The 27155-nt window shown below is 37.2% G+C and overlaps 2 protein-coding genes across 2 annotated transcripts; one reads left to right on the top strand and one right to left on the bottom strand.

Annotated features, from left to right (window-relative positions):
• Window positions 1-2818: 2818 nt before the first annotated feature.
• On the bottom strand, window positions 2819-5356 carry hmgb1b (high mobility group box 1b). Its single transcript, XM_087795626.1, has 5 exons — window positions 5249-5356; window positions 4422-4577; window positions 4208-4353; window positions 3393-3567; window positions 2819-3312 (listed from the first exon to the last, which is right to left on the bottom strand). Exons 2-5 carry the CDS (start codon window positions 4566-4568, stop codon window positions 3190-3192), a joined length of 591 nt encoding a protein of 196 aa, XP_087651752.1. The 5' UTR covers window positions 4569-4577; window positions 5249-5356; the 3' UTR covers window positions 2819-3189.
• A 3025-nt stretch (window positions 5357-8381) lies between these two features.
• On the top strand, window positions 8382-26924 carry wdr95 (WD40 repeat domain 95). Its single transcript, XM_087796046.1, is given in 29 exon segments — window positions 8382-8449; window positions 9338-9470; window positions 11829-11882; window positions 11947-12027; window positions 12099-12164; window positions 12324-12554; window positions 13814-13899; window positions 13967-14059; window positions 14145-14190; window positions 14259-14305; window positions 14412-14529; window positions 14596-14665; window positions 14923-15163; window positions 15244-15349; window positions 16624-16775; window positions 17042-17144; window positions 18236-18342; window positions 18420-18499; window positions 18565-18619; window positions 18693-18738; window positions 19458-19517; window positions 22468-22630; window positions 22753-22839; window positions 22937-22995; window positions 23572-23698; window positions 23782-23821; window positions 23896-23984; window positions 24999-25122; window positions 26891-26924. Coding segments are annotated over 29 exon segments (2766 nt in total).
• Window positions 26925-27155: the final 231 nt, after the last annotated feature.

Genomic DNA, 27155 nt, shown 5'->3' with positions numbered 1-27155 from the left:
CCTATAATTAGGACTGACCACCTTATGCTGCTATAAGCTTAGATTGTTGGATGAGACAAAGCTATCTCTCTCTCTCTCTCTGTATCCTTCTTTCCGACAAAGTCAATATGAGCTAAATCAGAGTAAGCACTAAAGGGTGGTGAGGAAGACAATGCAGACAGGGTGGAACAGTAGAAACTCTGACTAAAGAGTATAAGAGACAGTAAAAGGACTCTTTTGGCAACTCTTTGCCATGATGTATGGCTTGGAGAACCTGTGTCAAACTTGAGGCCAAGGAGCCATATTAAGTCAGCAATGTTGAGGTCTAAAGAGCTTGTAACTTGTTCATGATGATTAAATTGAATATTAAGTGTGGACCAAAAATGTAGTCCCACTTCCAATGCTCTGATATAATGACTTGTAAAAGTTTCTGACCTTTGCAGTTAGGGACGTTTTCTCATATACAAAGACTAGACAGTTAAACAATTTGGGAACTTTTAACAAATGTTCCAGATGGAAGAAACTATATAGAGAAAAAACACTATAATAGATGTGTTTATTCTAAATCTGCTTAGTATTCTGTTTTGATTATCTATTGTAGGCTGTTAATAAATATAATTTTGGTCAAAATGATTGTGTTTTACGCTTCAGTGACAAAAATATTAAGTAGACAAGGGGGACAAAAAAAATAGGCAATATCACAGAGACAGTTCATGTGGAGAAGTTGAGAAATAATGATGAGAGTGTGCGGAGGAAAGATGGTACGGGAGATGAAGCTACCAGAAAGAAAGCACAGGGGGATGGTCAAGATAGGTTGAGGTGAAAGAAATGCTGTAGCACTCCCTTAAGACAAAGATATTATTTAAAATATCAAATTGAAATATTGTGTTTTTTGTGTTTAGTTTTTGTGCAGTTTAAAGTGTTTATCTCATCCACTTACCATCATCTTTATCAGTAGCATTCAACAAAAGGAAGCAAGTTCCTACTTTCACATCTTCCATGAGTGAGACAGAGTAGACGCCTGGACTAAACACAGGTGGATTGTCGTTCACATCCAGTACATTGAAGTAGACCCGGACACTTGATACCCGCAGACCCCCCTGCTGCACCGCCACCGTGAGAATGTAGAGCTGCTGGGACTCAAAGTCCAAAGCTCGGGACAATAGAAACTCCCCAGAGGCTGGACTGAGGAGGAAAAGGTTCTCCCCGTCATCCTCTTCCACGGAATACGTGATTGCCGTCAGACGCGGTGAGACTACTAATGTCCCCACAACTGTCCCTGCAAACAGGAACGTCAAGCTGTTTCAATGGCATCAGCCAAATGAAATAATGACACAGTAAGCTGCTGTAGATTCTGACGGACCTGGCATTGTGTCTTCTGCCACTGTGAATGAGTAAAAACTTCTGGTGGATGCAATCTCTCCTCGCCATCTGTGCAAATTGACTGATCCATCTTTGACGGCAGCGTCAACAGAGGCAGCGCTCCAGGTGGGCACCGTGATGCTCACATTCAAGGTATTTCCAGATGTTTCACGAGAGCATACATTCTAACATACAAGGAAATAAAGCCGTAAAATGATGCCTATACACATGTTAAGCATCAAAATCAGTAAATACAGAGAATACTTGCCGAAAGATGAAGCAGGAGAAATGCACAAATGTTCAAATATTCCATTTTCAAAGAGGTAACTTGACTTCTAATTTCGTCACTAAAAAGGAAACAGTAGACATTTAATCCAGCTTTACTAAGGAACAATAAAAGCTTTTGTATTTGAGAAACTTTACCTGCATAGACAACTTTCTCTGGTAATTCCATATCTTTATCCAAGAATCCAACGAGAAGTTAGCATTTTATCCTCGATTTTATTTAGTTTGAAAATCACAAAGTCCACATTTTGATTTGTGGACAGATATCCCAAAGCTGAGGTGAAAAAAGAACTCCTGCAGTCCCTTTCAGTCGAGCCCCCTTTTCACCTGCGTATCAGGTGAAGTTCAGTCAGAGACTCTGAGAAATTTGATCGATGGGAAGAGAGGGGAGGATTGGGAAGTCACTTAATAGGTCTAAGTCTAAGCCTGATTTATAAGCAAAGCAGAAAGAATATTTTGAGGATGTTTTGAATTCTGGTGTGAGCAAAGGATCAGTAGAGTGAGAGAGAACTTCTAATCAGTTACTATCAGACCTTTGGTATAATAAATAATCAGACAGTAAACTGAAGCTTTGTAGAACACTATGAAAATAAATAATCGCATATTGACATATTTTCATTATCATCATGATATCAGTTGACATCGGTTTAGATGTGTCTGTGGAGTACATACAATAAATATTTTCTAATGTAATGTTCAGGATTTTAAAGATTGAAAATGAGCAGAGCGTTGTAGTCTTTATTGATATTGTTTTATATATTGTTGGCTTTGTTGTTGTCAATCTTTTTGAATGTCGTTTCCGTGATCTGTGTTAATGTTGCTGGTGCTTGGTTTTTTGTTCATTAAAAACGTGTAGATGATCATTTTTTGTCAATGAGTTTGAACTTTCTGACCATGTTCAGTCATCAAAAATGATAATAAACGGCCTGTAAATGATTGAAAACTAACTACAAAATAAATACACTAAATGTATTTCTTCTTATTTAATAATTTAATGTGTTAAGTAGTTATAGTGTGCGATCGGCCAAATTTCATTGTACACTGCCCCCTGCTGGATTATAGAGTAAACTTCATGTGTTCATAGTTAAAAGGTAATGTGTCTGTTCTTTAGATTAATATAACACACAATCACTGAAAATATATTTTTCCAATATACCGATTGGAAAAATGAAAATTAGTCACAAATAATAAATAATAGAACAAAAACATTTTATTAAGGACATTCTTGAATGTCAACAGCTGCATTTGACATTAGAGTGGTATTCAAAGAACAATAAAAAGACATCAGACGTCACGTAAAAAAATAATTTACCCCAAATAAACAGAAACTGACAACTCAGGAATTTTGAGTTGTGACACTTAAGACTATTAAGTTTCATATGTTTCCCTCTACATTGTCACACAACATGGCTGGGTTGAAGAACTACAACTAGAAAGTATGTTGTGTGAAAGAATAACACTGTACATCATAAAAACATTAAATATACACTTGTTTACCTTCAGTTTCAATTGAATATATTTAGGATATATGGCATAAACAAAACTTGAGGTCCTTTCGGCTTTCTATTCATCATCTTCCTCGTCGTCTTCTTCCTCCTCCTCGTCCTCCTCGCCATCTTCATCCTCTTCTGCAGCCGCTGCAGAATCTGAGTCCACTTTGCCCTTCGTACGGTAAGAGACGATATCCTGTTGCAACCATGAGAAAGATCCTTTTTAAAAAAAGGGACAGACATGAACGTTCCTTTTTTATGTTCCACTGAACACACCTTGTCGTACTTCTCCTTCAGCTTGGCAGCTTTTTTCTCATACGGCTGCTTGTCTTCTGCAGATGAGCTGTTCCACATTTCCCCCAACTTCTTTGCCGTGTCGCCAATAGAGAGGCCAGGAGTCTCAGTTTTGACTTTAGGACGGAAGTCCGAGCAGAACAGGAAGAAAGCAGACCTTGTGGGGCGGACAGTGAACACATTTGTAAGAGCGTGTAATGAAAAGGCAAGGATGACGTTATCATGAGCACAGTGGTTGATAATAGAATAATGGATCCTATAGAAAGGTGTCTGACAGTATTGTACTTTGTGGTGTTAAAACCTCTAGGACCTCAGCAAGGTACTGACCACTGCAGATCTGGAGTGCCCTTGATAGTAGTAAACCTTCATAAAATGATCTTGTGTATGTCCAAATAGTTAGATGTTTTATTCATTACTATTTGAATCCAAGTTGCCTTTCGATCTTCCTCTCTCTCTTTGCGCTTGATGGATCTACAGACTCCTTCAAGAAACATCTTGTTCATCAAGACATTTTTATTTGTTCAGGCTTTTTCTTGATTTTTTGGAACTCCTGTGTTGTTCTCAGTATTATATTGACCTTTAAAGTATATTTTTTATTGAGTATTGTTTTGATTGTTTAAGCGCTTTGTGACCCTGGTCTGGAAAAGCGCTATATAAATACAAATTACTTACTTACTTACTTACAATGAGGGGATTCAATTGTCCATCTTTTTTTTATATTGTACAATCTTATCAAATATGAAACTATATATTCTTCTCTTGAGTCTCAAACATCGGTCGGTGCTGTGTACACTCACGGTGGTCTTTTAGGTGCATTAGGGTCCTTGAACCTCTTCTTTTTCTGCCCCTTCGGAGGTTCGTAGTCCTTCATTTCTCTCTCGTATCGCACTTTGTCCAATTTGGCCATGTCTTCAAACTTCCCTTTCTCTTTTGGGGACATTGTCTACAAGAAAAACCAAAATGAATGAAATCAAAAGTTTAAAATCACCTAAAAACACTTCCTTCACCTACCTTCCATCGCTCAGAGCATTTCTTGGAGAACTCCGAGAAGTTGACGCTGGTGTCCGGATGCTTCTTCTTGTGCTCTTCTCTGCACGTTTGCACAAAGTAGGCATAAGAGGACATCTTGCCTCTCGGCCTCTTGGCATCCTTCACCATCTTGTTATACTGAAAATAAAGCAACAATAAATTTGATTTGTAGATCACAGAATCACTCGTCTAGCCACAGGGAAGATCTACATAATGTCTGCCGGTCTGCTGTGAGATGCTTCTATTGTTTAAGCGGGCGGGAGGAGGAGGGTGTCAGGGTGACTGATGGCCCATTGTAAGAAGATGCTGCACCCATCTAGATGGCGCTTCACTTTCCCCACATTCATTCATGTTCACCAGCCTCACCATGTGATGTCAAACAGGGGGAGGGGGGGGGGACGGACATCCGACCCGTCCTCGTTGTATATCTGGACAGCTTCATTGACAGCTTTGTTGCCCTCTAGCTATTAAGCTAACTTAGCATTAGCAAAACATGCTAATTTCATGCTGCGATTATTAAAATGGCTGATAAGATGACTCAGAGAGTTTAGCCTAATGCTACACCTTTTTCGTTCTGCGTGGATATAAACCGATAACTCGTGTTTATCTGACCACCACCAGGACGTTAGGTGACAATATTACTTTAAAAATAAATGTTTATTGACACTATATAGAGCGCAGCATCAGCACCGTCAGTAGAAACCTCTGCCCTCGCGCCGAACACAAGCTTCTGTTGCGCAACATGTCGGTTTATTTTTTAATGAAAATAATTTTTAAAAAAAGTATATATTTTATTAATTGATGCTTACCAGAGGAGCTGCTGTGTGAGGCCGCCGTGCGTCTCAGACAATGGGATTTGTGGGAAGAATCATTCTGTGATGTTCCTGATTGTTTGGCTCCGGCTGGCGGACATTGGCTGCGTCCTCCTCCCCGGGACTCTCTTATTGGACGCCCGTTTGAAGCGCTCACAGCCGGGGAGGCTCGCCGGTCCAGAGCCGCTGCCTCGGCGCTTCTTTTAAAATAATAACAACTACTCACCGCGCATCATGGAGTTCATAACTAGTGCATGAGACTTCTTTTTAAAGCCCCGAAATAACAGCCATAAACATTTGTCAAATATCACGATAACACATAGAAAATAATAATAATAATCATTAATTAATAAATGCATGACAATCGTATTTAGCTGCTTTACATTTATATTGGGTAGATAATGTATGGCCTCCAAAATATTTTCCCACCTTAAAATTAATCAAAACAAATGTGCGTCAGTATAAAATCATCTTAAATGGGATCCAGCTGTCATTTTCCAGAGAAAGTATTGGCCTACCTGTGAAAAAAAACATTGATTTAAAAAAATATATAAATAGTTTGGCTTTTTTTTTTAATGGAAATAATCCTATTTAATAAATATTGTCCTAAATTTCGAAAATGGAAATGCTAGGTTTGTTAATTTGAGATTTTAATAAATTATTTTTAAATTGTTTTGCAGGAAATGGCTGCAGCGGGCTCTGTTAAAGGGCAACTTAATGTGACTGACAACCCAACTCTTCCAACTTACGTACATGTTTTAAAAATGCAAGTCTTCCTCTCCAAGATGCAGTAAGTCTCTCATCATGACAACGTTTTGAAGTTATTACTTTATAAAGTTCTCCCCCATTCTGAAATCTCAGCAAACAAGAGGTTACGAGAGCGGAGTCCATTATGACGTCATAATTTGCCCAGCTAACTTTAATCAATTTGTCTATACAACAAGATCTTTGGAGGTGGAGACTTCCCTGGATTGATGACGCACAGTGACAAACTTAAATGCTTGACCAATCACAGCAGAGTGTGTGAAGTAATGGTGAACAATGTTTAATCTCCAGAAAAACAAAGTGCTTTTAGTGGGCAGAGCTGAAGATTATTTTCCAATGTAAATATTTCAATGAAAAGAGAGTTTTGTACAAACTGACACATACTAATGAGTACAATAGAGGTCCAAGATCAGTTTAAGAGACACTTAAATCAACACATTAGTGGCCCATGACAAGCTAAGATAGCAAGTATATTAACCAGTGTAAAATTTCTCAAATGGTGTTGCTGTTTGTTTGCTTGCAACTTTGACTCATGCTGGAGTTTCACCGAGGGCATCTGCTGTCTCTGATGGTATTTAAAGAAACAACATATGTCACAGGGTGGTATGTCAGACTGCGGGATGGGCATGAATCATGATATTTCTGTAAGAAACTATAATTGTAGTAGGTAGTTAATAGGGAGGTGGTATTTTATACCACAGTTAACAATCATATAACTATAAATTAGGCACCACATATAATAATTAAAGTAATTATTTCATATTTTATGTACATTTCTTATTACAATTTACTTTCAGAGCTATTCATGGTCAGGCTCCTCCTTACATCACTGATCTGATCCAGCCTTACACCCCAGCTCGGGCTCTGAGGTCTGTGGATCAGAATCTACTTATGATTCCACGCACACGGCTCAGGACCAGAGGAGAGAAATCTTTTCAGGCTGTTGCTCCTAAGCTTTGGAACGATCTTCCTCTCTCTTTGCTCTTGATGGAGTCTACTGACTCCTTTAAGAAACATCTTAAGACGTTTCTATTTGTTCAGGCTTTTCCTTGATTTTCTGGAACTCCTGTTGTGTTCTCAGTATTATCTTGATCTTTAAAGTATATACTTTTTTAAGTATTGTTTAAGCGCTTTGTGACCCTGGTCTGGAAAAGCTCTATATAAATAAAAATTACTTACTTACTTACTTACAAGTGGGTGCCAGTGGGAAATCTGAGCCTTTTTTTTTCCTACTTAGTATATAGCAATCTTTCACAAGGTTTCTTTAGAGAGAAGGCATCGCACATAAAAGCTGATCAGTTACATGTACTAAATCAAACCATGGCATGGTAATTGACACTAGCATCATTTATTATTTACAGAATACATTCAAGCAGCACAGACGGTGGCGCCTCCACTGAAAGCCAGCTTTATTAAACATTCACAACTTTTTTTCATTGCTGTAGTATACTATTGTGATCATGACTGCGAATAAAAAGACAGAGATAAAAAATGTGATGGCCATACAAACACATACAGTGGCAAGGTTCCCCCAGGCTGGCTGTTAAAACTCGTCTCATTTACAGCTCTGCTATTTCAATTCTACTTTAGGGATTTGATGAGGCAACATAAGCAGTGGTGTTTGGAAGAGAAGGCAAAAAGTTACATCTGTTTGTATTCTCATCTGCCTAAGGACCTGCTATTGCTTCTAAAATTCGAGCCAAAACACAAAACAAAACACACTACTCCTGGGCAGTGCGTGGGTGAATTTATGAAGGAACAAAATGTTGATGTTACTTGTACATTTTCTGGCAATAAATAGGACAAGCTGATTCAATATTTATTCCAATTTGTACTTTTTATAATGATTTTTATTTATGAGCTGAAGTAAAATTGAAAATATGCAAAAACATGAATGAAATTCAAGAACAATATTTATTTGATGACATTTGAACACATTTAATATGAAATACGTTAAGTTGCTGAAAAGTAGCTTCTGGGTCAGTACTAGAAGCAGCTGATGGTTTCTAATTTATATTTTTTTATTTGTCTTAAAACGTAAAAGTGTTTTATTTTTATTTTTAAATAGATTATTTTTTCACTTTGTGCAGCAATGATAGTAGACTAAGTTGAGAGCAAGTGAAAGACAAATATGTATTTGCAATGATTTCCCAAACTGATTTAAACATAAAATGCAGTGGAAATGAAGGTAACAAAAATAAAAAGAAAAAAGATTCCAAGTGTCTCTGTGTTTGTTGCTGTCGTCTCAGTTTTCACTCTGGGTGTCTTGGTTACCAGGGTCACCTGCTCTGCTCAGGTGTGACGGACTGTCTGCTGTAAGGATCTTACTTAACTTGGTGGCCTTCGACAAAAAGAAACGGTCAAGATGCCGTTTAGAAGAGGAGCCCGAGCTTCGTCTGCTTCTGGAAGATTGGAAACACAGAGAGGAAGAAGGTATTCTGATATAATATATGATGCGAGTGATTATCACGTATTATAGACAAGAAAACAAATCACAATATCTTTTCGGCAATGTTCAGACCCACTAGGTTTTTTAATTGGGGTTTAGAAGAATTAAAACTAAGATTTTTTACCAAAAAAGGTTAAGTTGAAAAGCATAGTTAATGTAAGTGTTGCCATGCTATGTTATGTTATGGTTAATGGAAATTTGCTAAAAAAATTAAAAAAAAACTGAGACAGCACTTACCTATGCCAAAGAGGTCATATTGCCTTTATAAACACAGCAGTGGCACAAATAAATAAAACTAATTCCACAGGTCAAGATTTGAACATTGAAGAAAGTCCTAAACACTATGTCACACTCCGTTTTAGCTTATTAGAGTTTTTAAAGCTATATCATTGCGCATCCCCAACAATAGAAACGAAAAGTGTTGCTATACACACACATGAAAGACAATGCATGTCAAGGATTCAATTGCATCTGTGTTTTGTACAGTTTTCCAATGTATGGCTAGATCTGAAGAGCAGTGAAGATTCTTTCATATCCTTTTTTCATTCTACTCCAGAACGTCACCAAAAGCTGAATACAAATATAATTTCCCTACTCCCTTACAAAAGGCAGCCATCAGTTCTTTGACTCACTAACAACAAACGCTTAAAGACATAAGATCAAAAACCTAATATATTAGACATAGGTATTAGAGTATAAAATAAACCACCATAGTATATGAATTTGTGGACCCTTTTTTATCACATCAATGTCTGTCTACTGGAAACATGTGGCCTATGTGAAATGTACATCACTGACACTGGAATCATATTCCAATGAAAACTAAATGAATGTACATTTGGATGAGAGTAAATTGAAACACCATTTCCCAGCATCCTCACTGTGGGTGGCAGCGGCTCGAAGCAGCCAGAGTGGTTCGTGCGAGAGATGTTGAAGCAGAACCGAAGACATTCTCTTGGCTGCCACACGAGGGCGCCACATAACCTACCATGTCCTCTCCTTCAGGTGATAAAATGATCTAATGCCCTAAAGTACACGCCTGCTCTCATTTTAGCCACTAGATGTCAATGTTGTATCACAACAGATGCTCTTTACCTCAACTCCTGCACATTGCTTATCTCCCTGTGAAGCAGAATGGATGTGAACTGAAGCCAAAAATGCGGTTTTAAATCAAGTTAATGACCAATTAACTCACGGTGCAGCACTTAGCTGGACAATCAATCCTTGTTCCTGCTTAAATCCTATTTGAGCCAAAGTAAAGCACCAACAAATATGTTTGTGAAAGAAATCCTGATATCTACAGAAGTAGTGATGGGTCGTTGATTCCTCATAATACAGCATTAACTGTATGATACACTAGGATAAACTTTGAGAGGCCACTAGATGGCACTCTCAGTTTGAAAATGATGCATGATTGTATTGTATTAGTAGATCAAAGCCAAATAATTTAAAGCAGAGACTGCCATCTAGTGGCTTTGAAAAATAATATAGATACAGTTGATGCTGTTTCGTGAGGCCTCATCAACCCATCACTACTCATAGGTACTAATATAATAATTACCTTTTGCAGACTTACTGCACTTATTTATAGCTTTATTCATGGATTAAAGTAGGAAGACAAATACTAACGATGTTTCACACACTTCAGTTTGTGTATTTGTGTGTGTTTGTTAGGTGAATCTTACCTGTACAAAGCTTCACAACCATTGTTAACATTCCTTCAGGTATATTAGAAAAGGGAATGAAGTTCCGAATCTTTTTTAACCTAATATATATTTTAACCCTGAACCCTATCTCAGCTACTTTTAGCAATAGACAATAGATAACCTCTGCATGTTGATTGACTGCTGGAGGAAACTGGATTTCTCAGAGAAAACATATGCAAAAGGAGGAAACACAAATGAACAAACACTCTAAAGAGACATTCTCACAAAAGGACAAGTAATTGGTTTTCATCTTAAGTCAACCTAGATGCGCTGTTGGAGCAACCAACACTTGAGTCAAGTTGAAAAAATGTACTTCAAGAAGATGTCGCTGCACATTAAGGGTCGTATCTCATCAGCGGAGACGATGCCGCGACTGATTTGTTCGACTTCGAGAAAAAAAATTGCTTGTGCTCTCACCTGACAAGGTGAAAACCAATTTGCACAGAGGCCGTCGAGACTTGAATGAGTAGTCGCGCTGGTAAGAGCAAAAGCTATCTTTAGTTTTAGAGTCACTGCGACTGATCTGTCGCGGCATGCGTGGCGATGTCATGAATGTCATGAAAACTTTGTAAACAAGTCAAAATCGAACATGTTCAAATTTCCCTGGCAAGTCGACTTATGTTGAAGAGACGTCGCCGCGACCAGCAGAGCCTGAAGTGGCCACCAGGTTGCGAATAAGTCACCGGGACAGTATGATAGGCCCTTAAGCAATCACAGCACAGTTTGTACGTTGACATACGAGGAGAAATTCCTCAAGAGGAAGACGACCAAAAAATAAAACTAACTAGGTAGCTCCTCTTTAGGATTTAGTAAACCCAGTGGTGTCTGGTGCCAACTCAATCAATACTCGCCTCAAGGTGGATTTAAACACACAACTGTCTTGTTTTTTAATGGATGCACAATATTTAGAAGCTTTGGATTCTGTAGCTATTGCTGTTTTGGACCTAATTGGAAAAGCTGGAACATGTTTTAATTTGCATCTTTGTTCTAAGACAATGTCAGTAATGTTCTGTTTAATCAACTAATACTTGCAGGAAATTTGTAATAATTTTGTTTTTTACTTCAAGGGAGCAGCTTTCAGGGCTTAAGTGGATCCCATTAAATTTAATTAGAATGTTTCAGTGTCAAGTTTCATTATGGCAATGTTGAATTGATTTAGAGAAAGATTCATCATTCTTTTCTTGGCCATCATACAGTCATCTGCTACCTAATCAATACACAAGCTGCTCAACACGTCTCTCGCAAAGTTTGTGAAACACCCGGTTGTCATAATTGATCCATTTAAGATTTGTCAGTGAGAACATCGATCCTCCGGTCACGTTCTTGAGGAAATTGGGCTGTTTTCTTATTCATCAATGATCCATCAAAGGCTGTCATGGCTCAAGGACCTGTTGCCAGGAAACCATAGTGAGTGATGCAGGGCTATTACATTCTACTAATATCTTTGCCATTGTGTCATCAAGTATTCCTGAAGGATATTTTTATTTATCCTCTAAAAAGTTAGTCATACTTTTCTTAGTTTCAGTGAGTTATAGGATTAATGGTTAATGAGCTCAGTTTTTGCCAGTGAATCGGTGTAGAGCTGTGATATCAACAGGTAGAAGCAGGTAATGAAATCAACCTGCCCTTCTAGACTCTGAAAACCCAAGTGTCCAAGGAAATTCAAACCATATCGCTCGACAACCTCAAACAATTGCAGCTGGAATTCGAGGTACCAAACACTTTGATTCTATTTCCAACATTGTTTCTAACTTCTTTTTTTTCAATCCCTCAAGGAATTTGACAAAAGAAACTCAAAGTCCATTGATGTAGAAAGCTTTGGGAGAATACTGAAGTGTTTGCATTCCTTAAACATAGTAAGACAAGTCAGCGCTCTTCCTGTTCCTCGATATCAGTCAGTCATTGTTTTGCACTTTTATCCTCTCAGAACGATGTCCAAATCCAAGAATTGTTTAAGAAGATTGATTATTTGGGCCAAGGAGAGATTTCATGGGTGAGTTCAAAATTAAACTCGCAGTGGAGGATCTTTAAATCTGTTCATTACTGTGAGAACAGTGATTATAAAATCATTAACCTTCTCTGTGACAGACGCCAGGCTTAACAGATCAAAAAGTGGACTTCTTCTTTTATATCTTTTTTTTTTTTTATTCAGGGGGATTTTTGTGGCCACATGCTGCAGCTCTTGAAAGTTAAGGAGGAAACAGTGAGTCGCGGGAAACAAGTGTCCTTCTCTCTCCCCGCGACCATGAGAGCTGTGAATCAATGCAGCCCCATTGTTAATATACGACACAACCCCGACGGCACCGTCCTCACCCTGCGGGAGGACGGAACTGTGTCCGGCTGGAGTCCTGAGCTGAAGTTGCAAAAGTCCAAACAAGTACTTGTACGTTCAAACTGTTGTCAGTGTCAAAACGTAATGTCTGCATCTTTAAGGATTAACTTCTAAGTGGAAAGTAGGCCGAAGGCTGCTTTTTCCACGTCTTTAAGTATTGCATTGTACAATCGAATTAATAAACAAACCTTCATGATTAATGAAAAAAAGTCCAGAAATGTACAGAAAAAAACACCAACTGATTTAAAGGACAAGAAAAAAAAACAAAAAAACAATTTAAACTTTATGTTTTTATTTTGGAGTGTCCTTTCACAGCACTCAACGGAACTAAACAAGACAGATGTAAAAGTGAAAGTAAAAACATCAATAAGACATCGGTTAATAAATTAAGAAAGATACTGTATATTATTAAAAATAGATATAATTTAAAAGGGAAGCTACAAAACATAAATCACATTAAATAAGCAAGTTTAAAAAGGCGGATGTTTAAAAAACAGTCAGGGTGTAGATGTTACGGAAAGAGGAAGTTTCAGAAACGGACCCCATTATGACCATACAAGCAGGAGTGATGGTGAGGTTGATGCAGGAAGATAATCGGATGAACTAATCTAAATATCTGCAGAAAAACCTTTTACTCTGGACATTTATTATTGAGGTTTTCTGCTAAAATCCACACGTTTTTAGCTGGTGTAGGTTGACTTGAAACAGTTGCACATCTGAAACTGAAATAATTTAATCCATTCATTTGAGTCTGAATAGTGTTATAAATACTGTTTAACTATCCTCTTCGGTACAATAAAATCACATTCTGACTCACATCAGACTTTTCATCTCAATAAACATTCCAATCACGCTTTCTAACACTATCTCACTTCATCTCCACTGAACTCATCGCAGCAGTCGCATGCCTTTAGAGAATTACTACCTCCATCATGAATGCACATAAATTATCTGTAATCTAGTATATTCTGCTGGATATCCAGTACACAGGCCAAGAGGAAGTGGATCATGACAGGAGGTATGGAAACGGTAAGTTTTAAATGTGAAATCCAATGACCTGACGTGAGCTTATTCATTAGTCAACAGCTCATTAGTGCATGAACACACAAACAGTATGTTTGTCATCCATACCACAGAGGTGGTTGTGCGATTGCCTTAAGGTGTGCTGTCTAACAGAAGTACTCATTAGGCGTAGCCGGGTTACGAGCCGCAGCAGCAAATACTCAAGGGAGGAGCAGACAGACACTGACGTGGAAGCGACATGCTGGAAAAAAAGGGAGAAACTTCACATCTATTTTCATACCTTGCAGATTGGAACTTTTTCTAACAGAAAGTCAAAGTGTGCCAATGACTTCACGGTGATGAGCGAGTATGACAAGTTGATGATCGGATCAGGGTATGATTTATCTCAAAGTCACCATACCTTTTGAGGAAACTCTCTCAAATGTGTACTTTTCTTGCAGGGACCGAGAGATCCAACTATTTGAGCTCAGCACTTTTGAACCGTATTGTCAGATAAATTCACTGGACACAGTCCCGCTGACAGTGGACTACGGGTGAATAGAGTTTAAATTATTTTTGTCACCTGCTCACATAAGAAAGACAACAGTAACATCGGGGGATTTTGTGTTTCCCCAACAGTTACACTGGGAAAGATCAGTGTTGCATCGTATATGGAGATGCTGAGGTGAGTCATTCCTTATCATATCAATAGTTGTCTAAAGGAACTAGTTAAGATGTTTATGTGTTTTTCAGGGTTGTGTGAATATCATTTTAATATCCTCAGTGCTTGACACACTCAGGTAATTTATTTATCCACAAGTTCAAACTTATTGAAACATATTTAAAATACAATTCAAACATACAGTATAGTTTGAATCTAATACTTTGTTTTGTTTTTTTAAACAGATTATGGAATAGATTCCCAATGTTGGAAAATACGCCGAGCATTGGTATCGATCACGCGATTCTCTCACCAAATGTGAGGTTTGTTCGGTGGAAGGCTCATCAAGACTGGGTGACACAGGTGACGTTGAGTGTGGAAAAAAACACTTAACGAATGTATAATTGACGTCAGTCTTTCAATATTTAGGTGAAGTATTTTTCAAGTTTCCAGACAGTTGTGTCTTCTTCCTGTGACGAAACGTCATCGCTGGTTGTTGGTAATTGATTTTAATAATAAACAAAACTTAAGATTTACTGTTTTTTATTTTTTAACAAATCAGCAGGTTTAGACATTAAAATGGTCTTGCAATCAATAAATTTAAATATATATATATATATAATAATCAATTCGTAATATTTTATGCTAATATTTTATCTTTAGAGGGAGAAGAAGAAAGCTTAGGAGCAACAGCCTGGAAGGATCTCTCTCCTCTGATCAAACTTTTATTTTAAAGACCATCTTCTGTCCCTCCAGGTCGAGTGCTTCCATTAACAGATGTGCAGCAGCAGCTGAAAGAGATCACTGAAGCTTGTTACGAGGGCAAAACCAAAAAAATCCAACTCAGCTGGACTCCACAGCAGCGAGCGTCCAGCGACAAGACTGTCTTTTCCGTCTATAAGGGTGTAAAGACCTTTGACCTTAGTGAAAGAGACAGTTTGCTGGTCACTGGAGGGATGGGAGGACTCATAAACATGTGGAATCCACTGTTCCCAGCGTCAGTTTCTTTGGTTACTTCTATTATTCTGCTGTGGACAGTTGGGTTTAAAGGAATGTATTTGTTTACTCTCCTTTCAGTAAGCCGACTGGAATCCTGAAAGGTCACTCAGCTTCCATCACGTACCTTTACATCTCTTCAGAAGAGGCTCAGATATTTTCTGTCTCCACCGACAACACAGTTAAGGTGAATAGCCTCAAAGTATGAAAGGAATCATAAAACTTTCATTGTGTAGTTTAACCTTTTCAGAAGTTTTTACTTTTCAACCTAAAAAACATGATCATCAGTCGTAGTATTTTCCAAATTTGTAGGTATATGTTGCCCCCTTGAACTGTGTTGGGGAAAAACTTCGTATTTTTCTCCGACGTACTGCACATGCACCAACAGCATAGAAAATAAAATTGTCCTTCCGTTTCACACAGGAAATAAAAATAGTACAGAGACAATAATAAAATAAAAACAGAGAGAATACACTCAATTAAATATTATTCAAACTATTTCCAGTGTACTAACATAAATGCATGTGGGGTTCATTTAGGTAAGAGTAAGGATAGGGTAAGGTTTTTAGATCAGGGGTTTACAAACCTTGCCACATTTGATGAAGTGAAAACATATGGGGGACAAAATTGAAAATAAGATCCAAAATGCACATTTTCATTCATCCAGTTCAGCACATAATAGAATAGAATTTTTTCGGACAGACAGGAAAACCGTTTTTTAAGAATTCAGTGATTTGGCAACTTTACTTTCGGATCTTTTCATTTGCCTCAAGGGATCTTGTTAAAAAAAAAAAAAATTGGGAGAGATTTGGATTTTTTTTTTATTTTCGCAGTTTATAATTGGCTTTGTTTTTAACATTATTGGGTTGAAGAAAGCAGTCTGGCCTCGTGAATTATAAATGCCTGAAATTGACCCCAGGCTAAACTTTGGACATGCTTAGGGTATCTTAAATAGTTCTCAAACTTAACAGTGCTACTTTTCACGCAAAAACATAAAGAATTCAATGACACCTGTTCAAGAAAGCTGTAACACTCACAAATACACTTGAGCTGTTGTAAGTCCTTCTTCTATCTCAGTAGTGCAGAGACAAGTTGTGGTTGGGGTCTCGTCTTGATTTAATTGACAACGCTAATAACAGCTGTCAAAGCGTTGCCTCGCTGCCAGCGCCTGTGGATGTACAATATGTTTCTTCCTGGCAGATACACTCTTAATGTGACAGACTTCTGTGCAACTATCAAGTTACTTCTGTTCAAAAGTGGAAACATAATGTCAGGAATGTTAAATTAATTTGTTCATCTACAATTCAGATTATAGCTACTTTATATTCCTCTCTTCCTTTGAACAATGTCTGAAACAAGTCATGCAAACTTTTCAGTGCCCTGAAGAAGTTGTGCAACTCCAGCGTGTACTGCAGAAGGATAACAGATTCAGATTCACATCACACAGCTCTCTCATTTCAGATCTGGGATATTGAAGATCAGTGTTGCTTGTTTACAGCAGACCCCAAAGCGAGTCGGATTCATGGTGAATTATCTGCATGCTCGTATTCCCCGCTCATGAAATCCCTGTACGTCGCTGCCGACTCCATGGCTGTGCTCTCCCTACAGATCAGGTTTGCCTCATGATTCAAACAAAAAAAAAATTGCAGATTTGTTAAACAGAATATGTGACGGATGAGATTGTCTAAGATGATCCTGAACTGAAAAGAAATTGATGATGAAACTCCCAGGAGGTTTATGAATATAAAAAGATGGTGGCTGTGTCACTAAAAAGTTCAATGCTAGAAAAAGTTGGCAGGTGGAAAAAAGAACGAACCTCCACGAGGGATAAATAAGACTGTCATATATTCACCATTCATGGCATATTTTCTCTCTTGAGGCCGAGGAGACACAGAAATGTGATCGTGTCACATGACGAGCCAGTGACCTGCTGCAGCTACTGTGAGGAGTTCAGACAAGTTGTCAGCTGCACCGAAGGCTCTGTGAGTGAATAAACAGAAAGATTCCAACTAGAATGTTCCTCTTATACAGCCATTAAAAGATTATTGTATGTTGAAGCTACTTTTCCAATTAAGATATTTATGAATTGTTATGTGTTATTCTTTTATTGGATACATCTCTTTTTTAATTGAATATTCAAGCAGAAAAAAAAACATCATCAACCTGACTTATTTTCATTTCAATTCATTACTGTGGCAGGTCTATGGGTAGAAATATCGACTAAGAATTGGGACAGCACTACCCTTTGCATAGCATGAATGCTAGGCCATTTTCATTATAGACTTCATATCATCATATATTTTTTAAACGTCATATGTGCGTGAAGAATGCTGATGAGATGTGAAATAACCAGTAGCAATATGTATTAAAACAAACATAGCATTGAAACTAGTAGAAAATAGTAAACAAAATGGTCATAATATGCAGTCTAGCCATGGTGTCATCTTAGTTTTCCCGAGCAGGGGCTTTGTCTACATCATTTGAAAATGAAAACAAAATATTAGCTTTATATAAAGTTCTGTAATTCTATACATCAAAAAACAAGTATGATTCTGTTCAACAGACCAATGAATTTATACATCAGGGTGTGACTGACTATTGCGTTGACACTGTAACCCAAGCACAAGAAGAGAAGGAAGGAAAAATAAAAGATTTTACAAATGACAACTTGCAAATATAAACAGTAAAGTTCAAGAAAAAAAAACATTTGCACTATTAGAGAAAATACAGCACTAGCTCTAATTAATTAATAACAACATTTGAAAACCCCATGCAATCACAATATTATAACTATCTATTATCAATGTTTACCTATAATGTGGGTAAAGTATAATATTTTCATTTTTCTGCATTGAGGAATACACATGTCATCTACCACTACAAAAGAACGTTCCGTCTTTGTGGAACCAAAGAAAAAAATATATAATTATCAACCATTTATTATTTTTTATTTGATATTTGCAAGAAAGAACATGTTTTTGTACCAAACAAATTGTATCTCATGAGTCATATCGATTTATTATGAAATTATTTTGGGACACACTGAATACTACTTCCCTAAATCTCTCTGCAGGTGATAAAAGTTTGGGACGTAGACACTGGACGTCAGGTTTTTGAATTCGGTGGAACACCCGACCTATCTCCAATCACTTGCATGACCTTTGACACAAAAGGCAGGAGGTAAAACTCACGTAATTTGGCTTCCTGGAGTTTTTTATCAAGCTTCACCTCCAGTTACAGTTTGTTTGTGCAAGCAGACTCATCACAGGAGGAAAAGACGGATGCTTAAAGATCTGGAACTACAACAATGGCCAGTGTTTGAAAACATTAACCAAAGGTAGCAAATCAGCAAGTCTTGACATTCCTCCACTTTTTTAAAACAAGTCTGTTCTTCCCTTATAGTTGGCAAAAGTCAGGAGGTGTGTGACTGCGTCTATCTGAAAGTGCATGGGAATTTGTAAGGAACAAATTGCTTTTCCTCACTGAATCCGGATGTATTTTAATGCTTCATGTCCAATTTATGTCTGAAGCTTTGTGATGTCTGTTGGCCGCGATCGGAAGATTGAAATTTACCCAGTGAGTACAAAAGAAAATAATCATCTATCAAAGCTTTCATCTAGTGGAACATGTTGAATTCATTAACATTTACATTGTTCTGTATAATGCATCTGTAACAGCAGGGGAGCTACTAACAGCTGCCTTCACCTATAGACTGCTATTACAAAACCAGACGTTAGGAAAACTGCACAATGTCTGACTATTGAATTAGAAAGTGCTGCATTTGTTACTCTCTATTTTTGGGTGATTTATGAATTGTCCATCAACCTACGCATTTTCTTCCTGTTATCCGAGGTTGCTTTCTGAGGGAGCAGCCCACTGAATGATGACTAAATGTACTCTCTTTTTACCCACGTACGATTATCCTGTATCTATACATTAAACCTCTTTCATTTAGAAAACCTATATCAATCAAAAATACCTCATTTGATCACTTGTATATCACCTGATATGTAACTACTCCCACCTTTTTACGGTAAGATAGAGTACAAATGGTGATTCATAGCCTTTTAGCTAAGCTTAAGCATCATCAAACTTAGTGTTTTACCAGAAACTCATCCCTGACTGTTTGTTTAGTCTAAAAACTGAAGCATACCTTTAAAAAATGATCAACATTAAGACATGATATTCAGTCTAGATTGATAGATCCTTCTTCTTCCTGATAGGACATATTTCCTGAGCTATCAATTCATCTAGAAATCATGGAGATACAAAAAAAACTATCTTTTCTTTTTCAGGACATACCTGAAGACCGCTACCACCTCCAGAAACCACAGCGTTCCTGGCATGATGCCTTGGTAATTCCTTTTTTTAAATGAACAAAAAAAATGGTCGGGAAAGATACATGAGTGGAAGTTCTGTACAAGTACCAGCTTAAAGTGATAGTTAAAAAAAAATCTTCAGTCATTTTCTACTCCACTTCATGTCGACTAAAAGTAGGGACAATTTTTTAGATTATGTTACTTTTTAGAGTTATAGGCAAAAATGTATGTTCATTTTAATGAAGCGGCTTGCGCCCAGTGGACAAACTTATTCCAAAAAAAGACGCTTAAAAACAAGAATATATACTTATCTGTATCTATGTCCATCCTGTATTGAAGCCTCGATGAAAATAATTGTTACTGGAAAAAAAGGGTGTATATTTTACGTCCATTTAAATAATTACAGGCTATATGAATTGGAAGTATTCTGAAAGTAAATCACGCGAGCACTTCCAGAGCACACACAGTGTACTATCTACACTGGAAGCGCTCACAATAGTTACATATACATGGATGTACGTTTTGGTCTATAACTCTAAAAAGGAACAGATTACTCTGAATGAAAATAATCCCAACCCTTAGTGGACATGAGGGTGCATTTTGGGTGAACTAACCCTTAAGAACCAGCTAAGAAATTGTAAAATCAAGGGTGCCATAATATTTTTCATTCCATGTTGGGGTATTCGTGTAATGTTTCCACTGCAAACGTTCTGTTCTGTTCTCAACCTTTAAAAGGAAAAAAACGGAGAATCTCCACCTTGAGAAAAGATGCTTCACGCCACAGTTCCATGAATATTTTATTTACATGATCACCCTGGGGAAGCACAACAAGATTAAAAGATATTTAATTATCTTAACTATCTTCAGCTGCAGCGTTTAATTCTCCTGAGTTCTGGAGAGCAAAATAGATTATTGTTTTCAGTGATCCAATCGTCTGTGCAACTCGGCCATTTTTCTTCAGACCACAGGCAGGGTTCTCGCCGCATGAGCCGAAGAGAGGAAATTGATTCTCACTAACCTTGTATGATTCAATGGAGGAGGTGATGGATTCCCACCCTGTGGATCAGAGATTGCATTTACAATGGCTACAGGCAGAGAGATGACCCTTGTAAAGAGAAGGAAGGCAAACTTTCTGTTGCAGATATTGTTCTTGGTATTCCGCCTGTAGCCAGGACATCTATGAGTTCAATAAGTATTGATGGGGTTCTCTGGGGGAATTCAAAATCACCTGCTTAGAGGAATGTTGGTAGATCCCCCGGTAGAAACATTCTTCCTGCATTTCTCAGGGTAAAGTATTAAAAAATATATATTATACATCTCATCTCAATTATGTCTTTCTACTTTTTTGGTTTCTCCAGAAAACTACAGTTTCCTCCCACACGCCAATGTTTTACATTTCACTTGACCTTCTGCTGTTTTTCTACAGTTTGCCTTAGCAAATCATCTGACATACAGCGCCTTGAAAAAGAGAATCAACAGAAAGTAGAATATGATTAGGAAGTTTAACAAAAATGATGTACTGTTTTCAAAATTGTATTCAAATGAAAAAGTGATTTGTGCCCATGTATTCAGAAAATACAAAGCCCAGTGCAATCAATTGACTTCATCAGTCACCTGAATGGTTAATAGAGGTTACCTGTGTATATTTTATTGCCAGTAGAATATAAATACAACTGTCATTAAAGAGCATCATGAAGGAATCAGGAAACTCACTTGACAGGTCAGGGAAACAGTTGTAGAAAAGTTAAAAGAAGCATTAAGTTATATGAAAGTATCCTACAGATATGAACATCTTAAAGAGCACTTTTGAATCCAGAATTCAACAATGGAAGAAGTATTGAATAACTTAATACTTCTGGGTCTCAACACTTACCTACCAAGTTACGGAAATCCACCTAAACAGAGTGAGCAAGGAGAGAACTGGAAAGAGAAGCTCATGGTCACTCTGGAGGAGCTGCAGAAAAGTTTGGCCTTAATGGAAAGCGATATTTATGGGGGGAAAACACAGCTCATCAGCCTGAACACACCATCACCCCTCTGAGACACGGTGGTGGCAGCCTTATACTGTGAGGATGTTTTCTTCAGCAGGGACAGTGAAGCTGGTCAGAGTTGATGGGAGGGTGGAGGGAGCTAAACACATCCTTATCCTGGAGGAAAACCTGTTAGAGGCTGTCAAAGACTGGGATGGAGAATCATCATCCAGACCATAGACATAAAATCAGAGATGATGGAATGGGTTGGATCAAAGAATATTCATGTCTCAGTATTGATAAGAACCCCATCAATACCGCTGAGCATCTTTTGCAAGACTTAAAGATGCCCTGGATCCAATCTGGCTGATCTTGAGCTATTTTGCTAAGAGTAGTAAATAAGTAAGTAATGGTTATATGTAAAGCGCCTTTCTAGACCAGGGTTACAAAGCATTTTAACAATTAATGAATGAATTAAATGTTATTTCAGGCATGATAGTTTGGATCACATTTTATCATGTCATCATAGTTCACATATTACATGCATGTCCCGAAAGGGAAAACACCAGGAGAAGCTCGAAGCTTATCTAGTCCCGCCCCCATTAACTTCAAAATATTGATAGAAGTAGTTGTAAAGAAATCATAGGTATAATCAAATCGTAAATTGTAAAGAAATCACAGGTATAATCATATCTTAATTTGTAAAGAAATCACAGGTATCAAAAAGCAAAATGCATATGAAATAAAATAAACATAATGGGTTATTACATTCTTCACTTTGTTAAAATCTTTTAATTAGTTTTTCTGGGATTTTTTAACAGACAGGCAACAAAACACTGTATCTTATATAACTTGCAGATGTGTGAGCGTGTAGCCAGACTTTCTCATATACAGTAGTGAAAGCCATACTGTGCGACATTGTCATTATCTTTTCCACTGTCATTTCCTGTCATCGCAAGATTCCACTAATCCCTTCCAGGTTTGATTTTTATCTGACTATTCGGTGTCCCTCTCAGACTAATGGCCACAAGGATGACATCCTGTGCATGGCACACTGCCCGCCATCGCTCCTGGCCACCAGCAGCTATAATGGGGAGATTATCGTGTGGAATGTGGTTTCTGGACACATTCATTGTCGCTTTGCCAGCCCTCTTCCAGCTGAATACCAAAGTACTGAAGGTGAATTTGGAGCTTTAAAGTAGAAATCTGCAGCCAGGCTTGACGGTGTGCCCGGAATACTAAGTTCACTGTTAAACCTTACAGTCGCGTGACTTTACAATTGATATTTAACGATGAAGCAGGTCCGGACACGAGTGTTCCGAGTATCATCTTCTACAAATTACAGCGAGACTCCTCGACGACAACTCTGCTCTCGTCGGGATCCAAGGGTCAGTGTTGTGATCAGCAGCGCGTGACTGCGCCTTATCGTCCAATATAATGCCCCGCACACCAATGTTAATGACGCTCTTTCTCTCCTTTCGGAAGGTTGTGTAAATCTCTGGAATGTGCTCGGGGAAGGAAAGTTCGAAAAGAGCTTCAAAGCTGTAAGAGTAAAAACTCACTTTGAGATATAAAGTTGGTGGTTTTCATCTCTCTATAGCAGGGCTATTGAACTTAATATCCTGAAGGACAGATTTTCGGAAGCATGTCCTGTGGGCTGGTCAACCCCTTTATTGCAATTTCATATTTCTACTGAACAAAATAAAATAGATAATATAATAATAATTAAGCACTAATGTATTGAAATAGCAACTGCTAACTCTCTCTTTCACTTGTTGATGACACAGACAACAAAAAGGCACGTGTGAATGATTCCCATAAAATAAAAAGCAAGGTTTTTGATGTCATATTCATTTTGAGTAAATCGGCCATGGACCAGTCCAAATTACTGGCAGGGCCAGTGTTAAGTTGACTAGCACTGCTTGTTTTTGGTATCTATTTTTCATTTATGAAGTTTAATAACCTAAACAGTAATGCAACAATGCTAGAAAAATACAAAAAAAAATGTTTTAGCATGTTATACCAACAGTTATACTGTGGTTTTTTTTTTAAATGTGTTATTATTTAATTTTTTCCTTTATATTTTAAAGCAGAAGCTAATGATATTGTATGTTTTACAGTCTAGATTCCTTCAAAAGATCACAAAAATGGCTAAAACAGACACACTGTTGTTTGCTGCCGACCAAATTGGTTACATTCATAGTTACCACTTGCCTGATCTTTTGCATGATCAACAACCCCCGAGAGGTAAGAGCCACCGTCGCACTCACTGCATATCAAACAGAAATAAAACATGTGATTTATTTGTGTGTTTATGTTTATCCTCTCAGTGGAAATGTTCTGGAGAGCCCACTCTAACCAAATCACTGGGTGAGCAAAAGCTTTCGTGGACAATAGATGACTTTATCTTTCTAACTGAAGTTTCTTGTGTCATTTTGTTTCAGTTTGGAGATTGTTGACAACAATAGAGCTGTGCTCACCTCGTCCATGGATTTAACTGTACGACTGTGGAGTATTTATGGACAGTTCATAGGTAGGTGTCCTACTAGTATTGAAATAGATTTCTAACAAAACTTTATGATGAAAGTAAATTAGCAAACACATCGCTCGATAATAGGGTTGAGTTATTCTGTATTTTTAAGAGAAGTTAAGTAATATCATTTATTAATGGATAAAAAAGAGCGATAACCTTCTGTGACTTTTGTGAGTGGCCAGAAAGGCAAATAAAAGTAAAGGATAAATGATTCGGGAAAAAAAATCTCAAGAAAAGAAAAAAAATAATAATTTGAAAAATGTATACTTGTTTAATTATGCCATTATTGTCTATATATAAATAAAATAAAATTAGAAAAATCTATCCGTGTATAAAAGGTTGCATTTTATTGTATATAACTTTTAAATAAAATAATAAAATAATCAATTTAATTATTATCAATATTTTGTTGAAATATTTGTTTTCATTATCTTTGGTGAGAAACTTTTTTTTTTTCCAAAAATAACTTTTTCAATCCGTACCCACTATTTCAGCCACAAACTCTGGTCATGGTTCAATTCTTGTAATTATACAGGGCTTTTTGTCTTAGCACAACAAATATCCTGGCAAATGACAATGTTTGCATCAAATATGGGAATGGTATAAACCATTAACTGAGCTGTAATTCATCACAATTAAAGTTTTCATTCTGTAATTTAATACAAGTTAGCCTAATTCCATTGTTTATTGTTTGCAATGACAATCAAGGTTTATTTGTTTTTATTCCGAGATAACAAACAAAGATTAATTCTTGAATTAATATTCTCTTTGCATGGGTTTGTGTTGTTTTGTGTTTCCATTCATCTGAATAACGTTATCATTGATCCATCTGTTCACTTAACTTTGAGAAAGAAAACTTTGTTTTCTTTAGTTTCATCGTGTGAATGTGAGTCCAATCACATCATGAATCCTTCATGATGAGATGCTTCCCATTAAAGTACCGACAAACACATTTTATCAACATATAATTATGTAAAACAAGTTGTAAAGATCATTTTTGGACTGTCTTCACAGGGACTTTTGGCCAGACTGAGCGCTGGAGCATCCATATCCCGTCTTCGTGGAGGCACCCTGCTGTTCCCTACGAGGTTTTGATCGATCCTCTGAGCATGCCTGATTGTGAAATTCTGGGGCAAAACCGAGTCGTCTGTGTTCCACAAAATCATAAAGGAAACAACTCCTGACGTTTCATTGTGCCGACAGCATGTTGCCATGTTGTTTGCGCAGCATGTTGCTCGGTAATTAGGATGTCCCAGATATAAAATTTCACTTGGAGGCAGACATGAATGCAGATATCGATTCCAGAAGCGCTTGCAATTGAAAAGGGGATGCTTTTGATGATGGCCTGGAGGAGTTATAGGATATAAGGATAGGTGTTTTCCACATGTTTTTCATGTGGTGCAATATTCTGAACGCCGGGAAATTCCACATTAAAGAATCTGTCATGGAGTTTCACGTCATTAATGTTACTTTTTTGTTTTTTGGGGAGGGATGAGGAGCCTTGGGTAGAACAGTAAGACTGATCAGGTCTTCAAACACAGAGAGATTAGAGGGTAAAATACATGAATAAAGGAGGGTGAGTAGTGACACAATTTGTTGTAGAATCGTCTGTAATGAAAAACCCAGTCTTGGTCTTGCGAGAGAGTTGAGCTGAAAGGTGGAGCTAGAATATCAAAGTCTCTCCAGGTGAGTTCCCTTTTTTCTGAGCTCTTCCCCCAAGATAGCATGTAAAGCGAGTGTGCTGCGGATTCGTCAATGATGGGGATTCAAACATCAGAGAGAAGAACCTGGAGCAGAACTTGAATTCACGCACCAGTGAAAGAACATGAAGCTATTATTTGATCTATTTTTGTGGTGAGAGGCTGGACATTTGTGGCTGCAGTAACTGCAGCAATTGACTATTATTTAAAAAAAATCTATCGCCTTAATATGTTTTTGTGTGCTGTTTAGAATTGTCAGGGAACTTTCAAGTAAAACCAAAAATTAAAATAATAATTGTATTCTTTCAAGACTACATTTACACCCATGTTGTCTCTGTTTATCCTAATTGAATGGCAGTACAATCTCTTTTTAGGCGCTACGAGTTAGTTCTATGATTTTTTTTAAAGATAAATGACATATTCAATAATTGTGACCATTAACAAAATACAATGTGACTATGTAATAAAAGTTTTAACACAAAAAAAGACAAAAGGTAAAGGAAAGCAGGACAAACACATTTTGTTCAGATGTTGTAGGACTGAAAATATATATTGCTTAATGGTGGTTTTGAGTGACTCACGTTAAAAAGTACTGCAAACACTGCCCTCTTTTCATCTCACTCCCTCTCATTGAATCATCACTGCAGCTGTATGCTAAGCTCTCTGCAACTGTTTTTCTAGTCTGGTTTTGGTTGGTCCTGCAGGAGAATTGCTGAGGATTTTAAAATATTGGGTTATATGATTGCAAAGTCATTGATATTTTTAATTTGGAAATTTAACATTTTGACAAATAGTTACCAAAATATACCTATTAAAATCAAAATATTGGACCTTTAAGCGTTTAAACAACCCCTGGGGTTGAGATCCCTGCTATAAAAGGTGTTGAATTCAATATGTAATCTTTAACATTATTCCAATATATTGTTGCTATTTACATTTTTTATAATAATATATGTTTTAATATGAGAGCTGTATTTTTAATTGATGTTTATTTATATTTCATCTTCAAAAAAGCGTGATAATGATGACTAGGTTTACCCTTCAGTAATATAATTTTGTGAACAGAATTCATTAATTATATTAAATTATAATTATATAATAGCAGAAAAATTATCTTTTGATAAAATGTTGATGTTTGAAAGGATGTTGAAGCCTGAGTTGTCAAGGCTAATCTCTGTTTAAAAAGCCCTGCTGTCTTCCTGCCAGACTTCCTGGCAATCAATAAAACACAAGTCTCTAAAGGGCTCTAATATTGAGGAGCCAGTAGGCACCAGTTTGAACCATGACCTCTCCCAGCTGTCATTGATTCATTCCTTCGATGCAAAGAGGAAGTGTATTCACTTTCATTGTTTCACTTTTAGAGGATCCATCGTAAATAGTAGTTTTAAATGTATGTAAGCACTTAACATATTAGTTTTTTAATCCTACACAATTTTATAAACTGAAAAAAATATCATTAGAATTCAACTGC

The sequence above is a fragment of the Callionymus lyra genome, chromosome 7 (assembly GCF_982586985.1).
Source record: "Callionymus lyra chromosome 7, fCalLyr1.hap1.1, whole genome shotgun sequence".
NCBI lineage: Eukaryota > Metazoa > Chordata > Actinopteri > Syngnathiformes > Callionymidae > Callionymus > Callionymus lyra.
Note: the sequence above shows the minus strand (reverse complement) of the source record. Positions and strands in the feature narration are given on the sequence as shown.

Coding starts and splice junctions, on each gene's coding strand:
- hmgb1b (XM_087795626.1), bottom strand. CDS start 4,568: ATGGTGAAGGATGCCAAGAGGCCGAGAGGCAAGATGTCCTCTTATGCC. Junction 4,354..4,421: donor AATGCTCTGAGCGATGGAAG/GTAGGTGAAGGA, acceptor TTTTTCTTGTAG/ACAATGTCCCCAAAAGAGAA. Junction 3,313..3,392: donor TGAAGGAGAAGTACGACAAG/GTGTGTTCAGTG, acceptor TGGTTGCAACAG/GATATCGTCTCTTACCGTAC.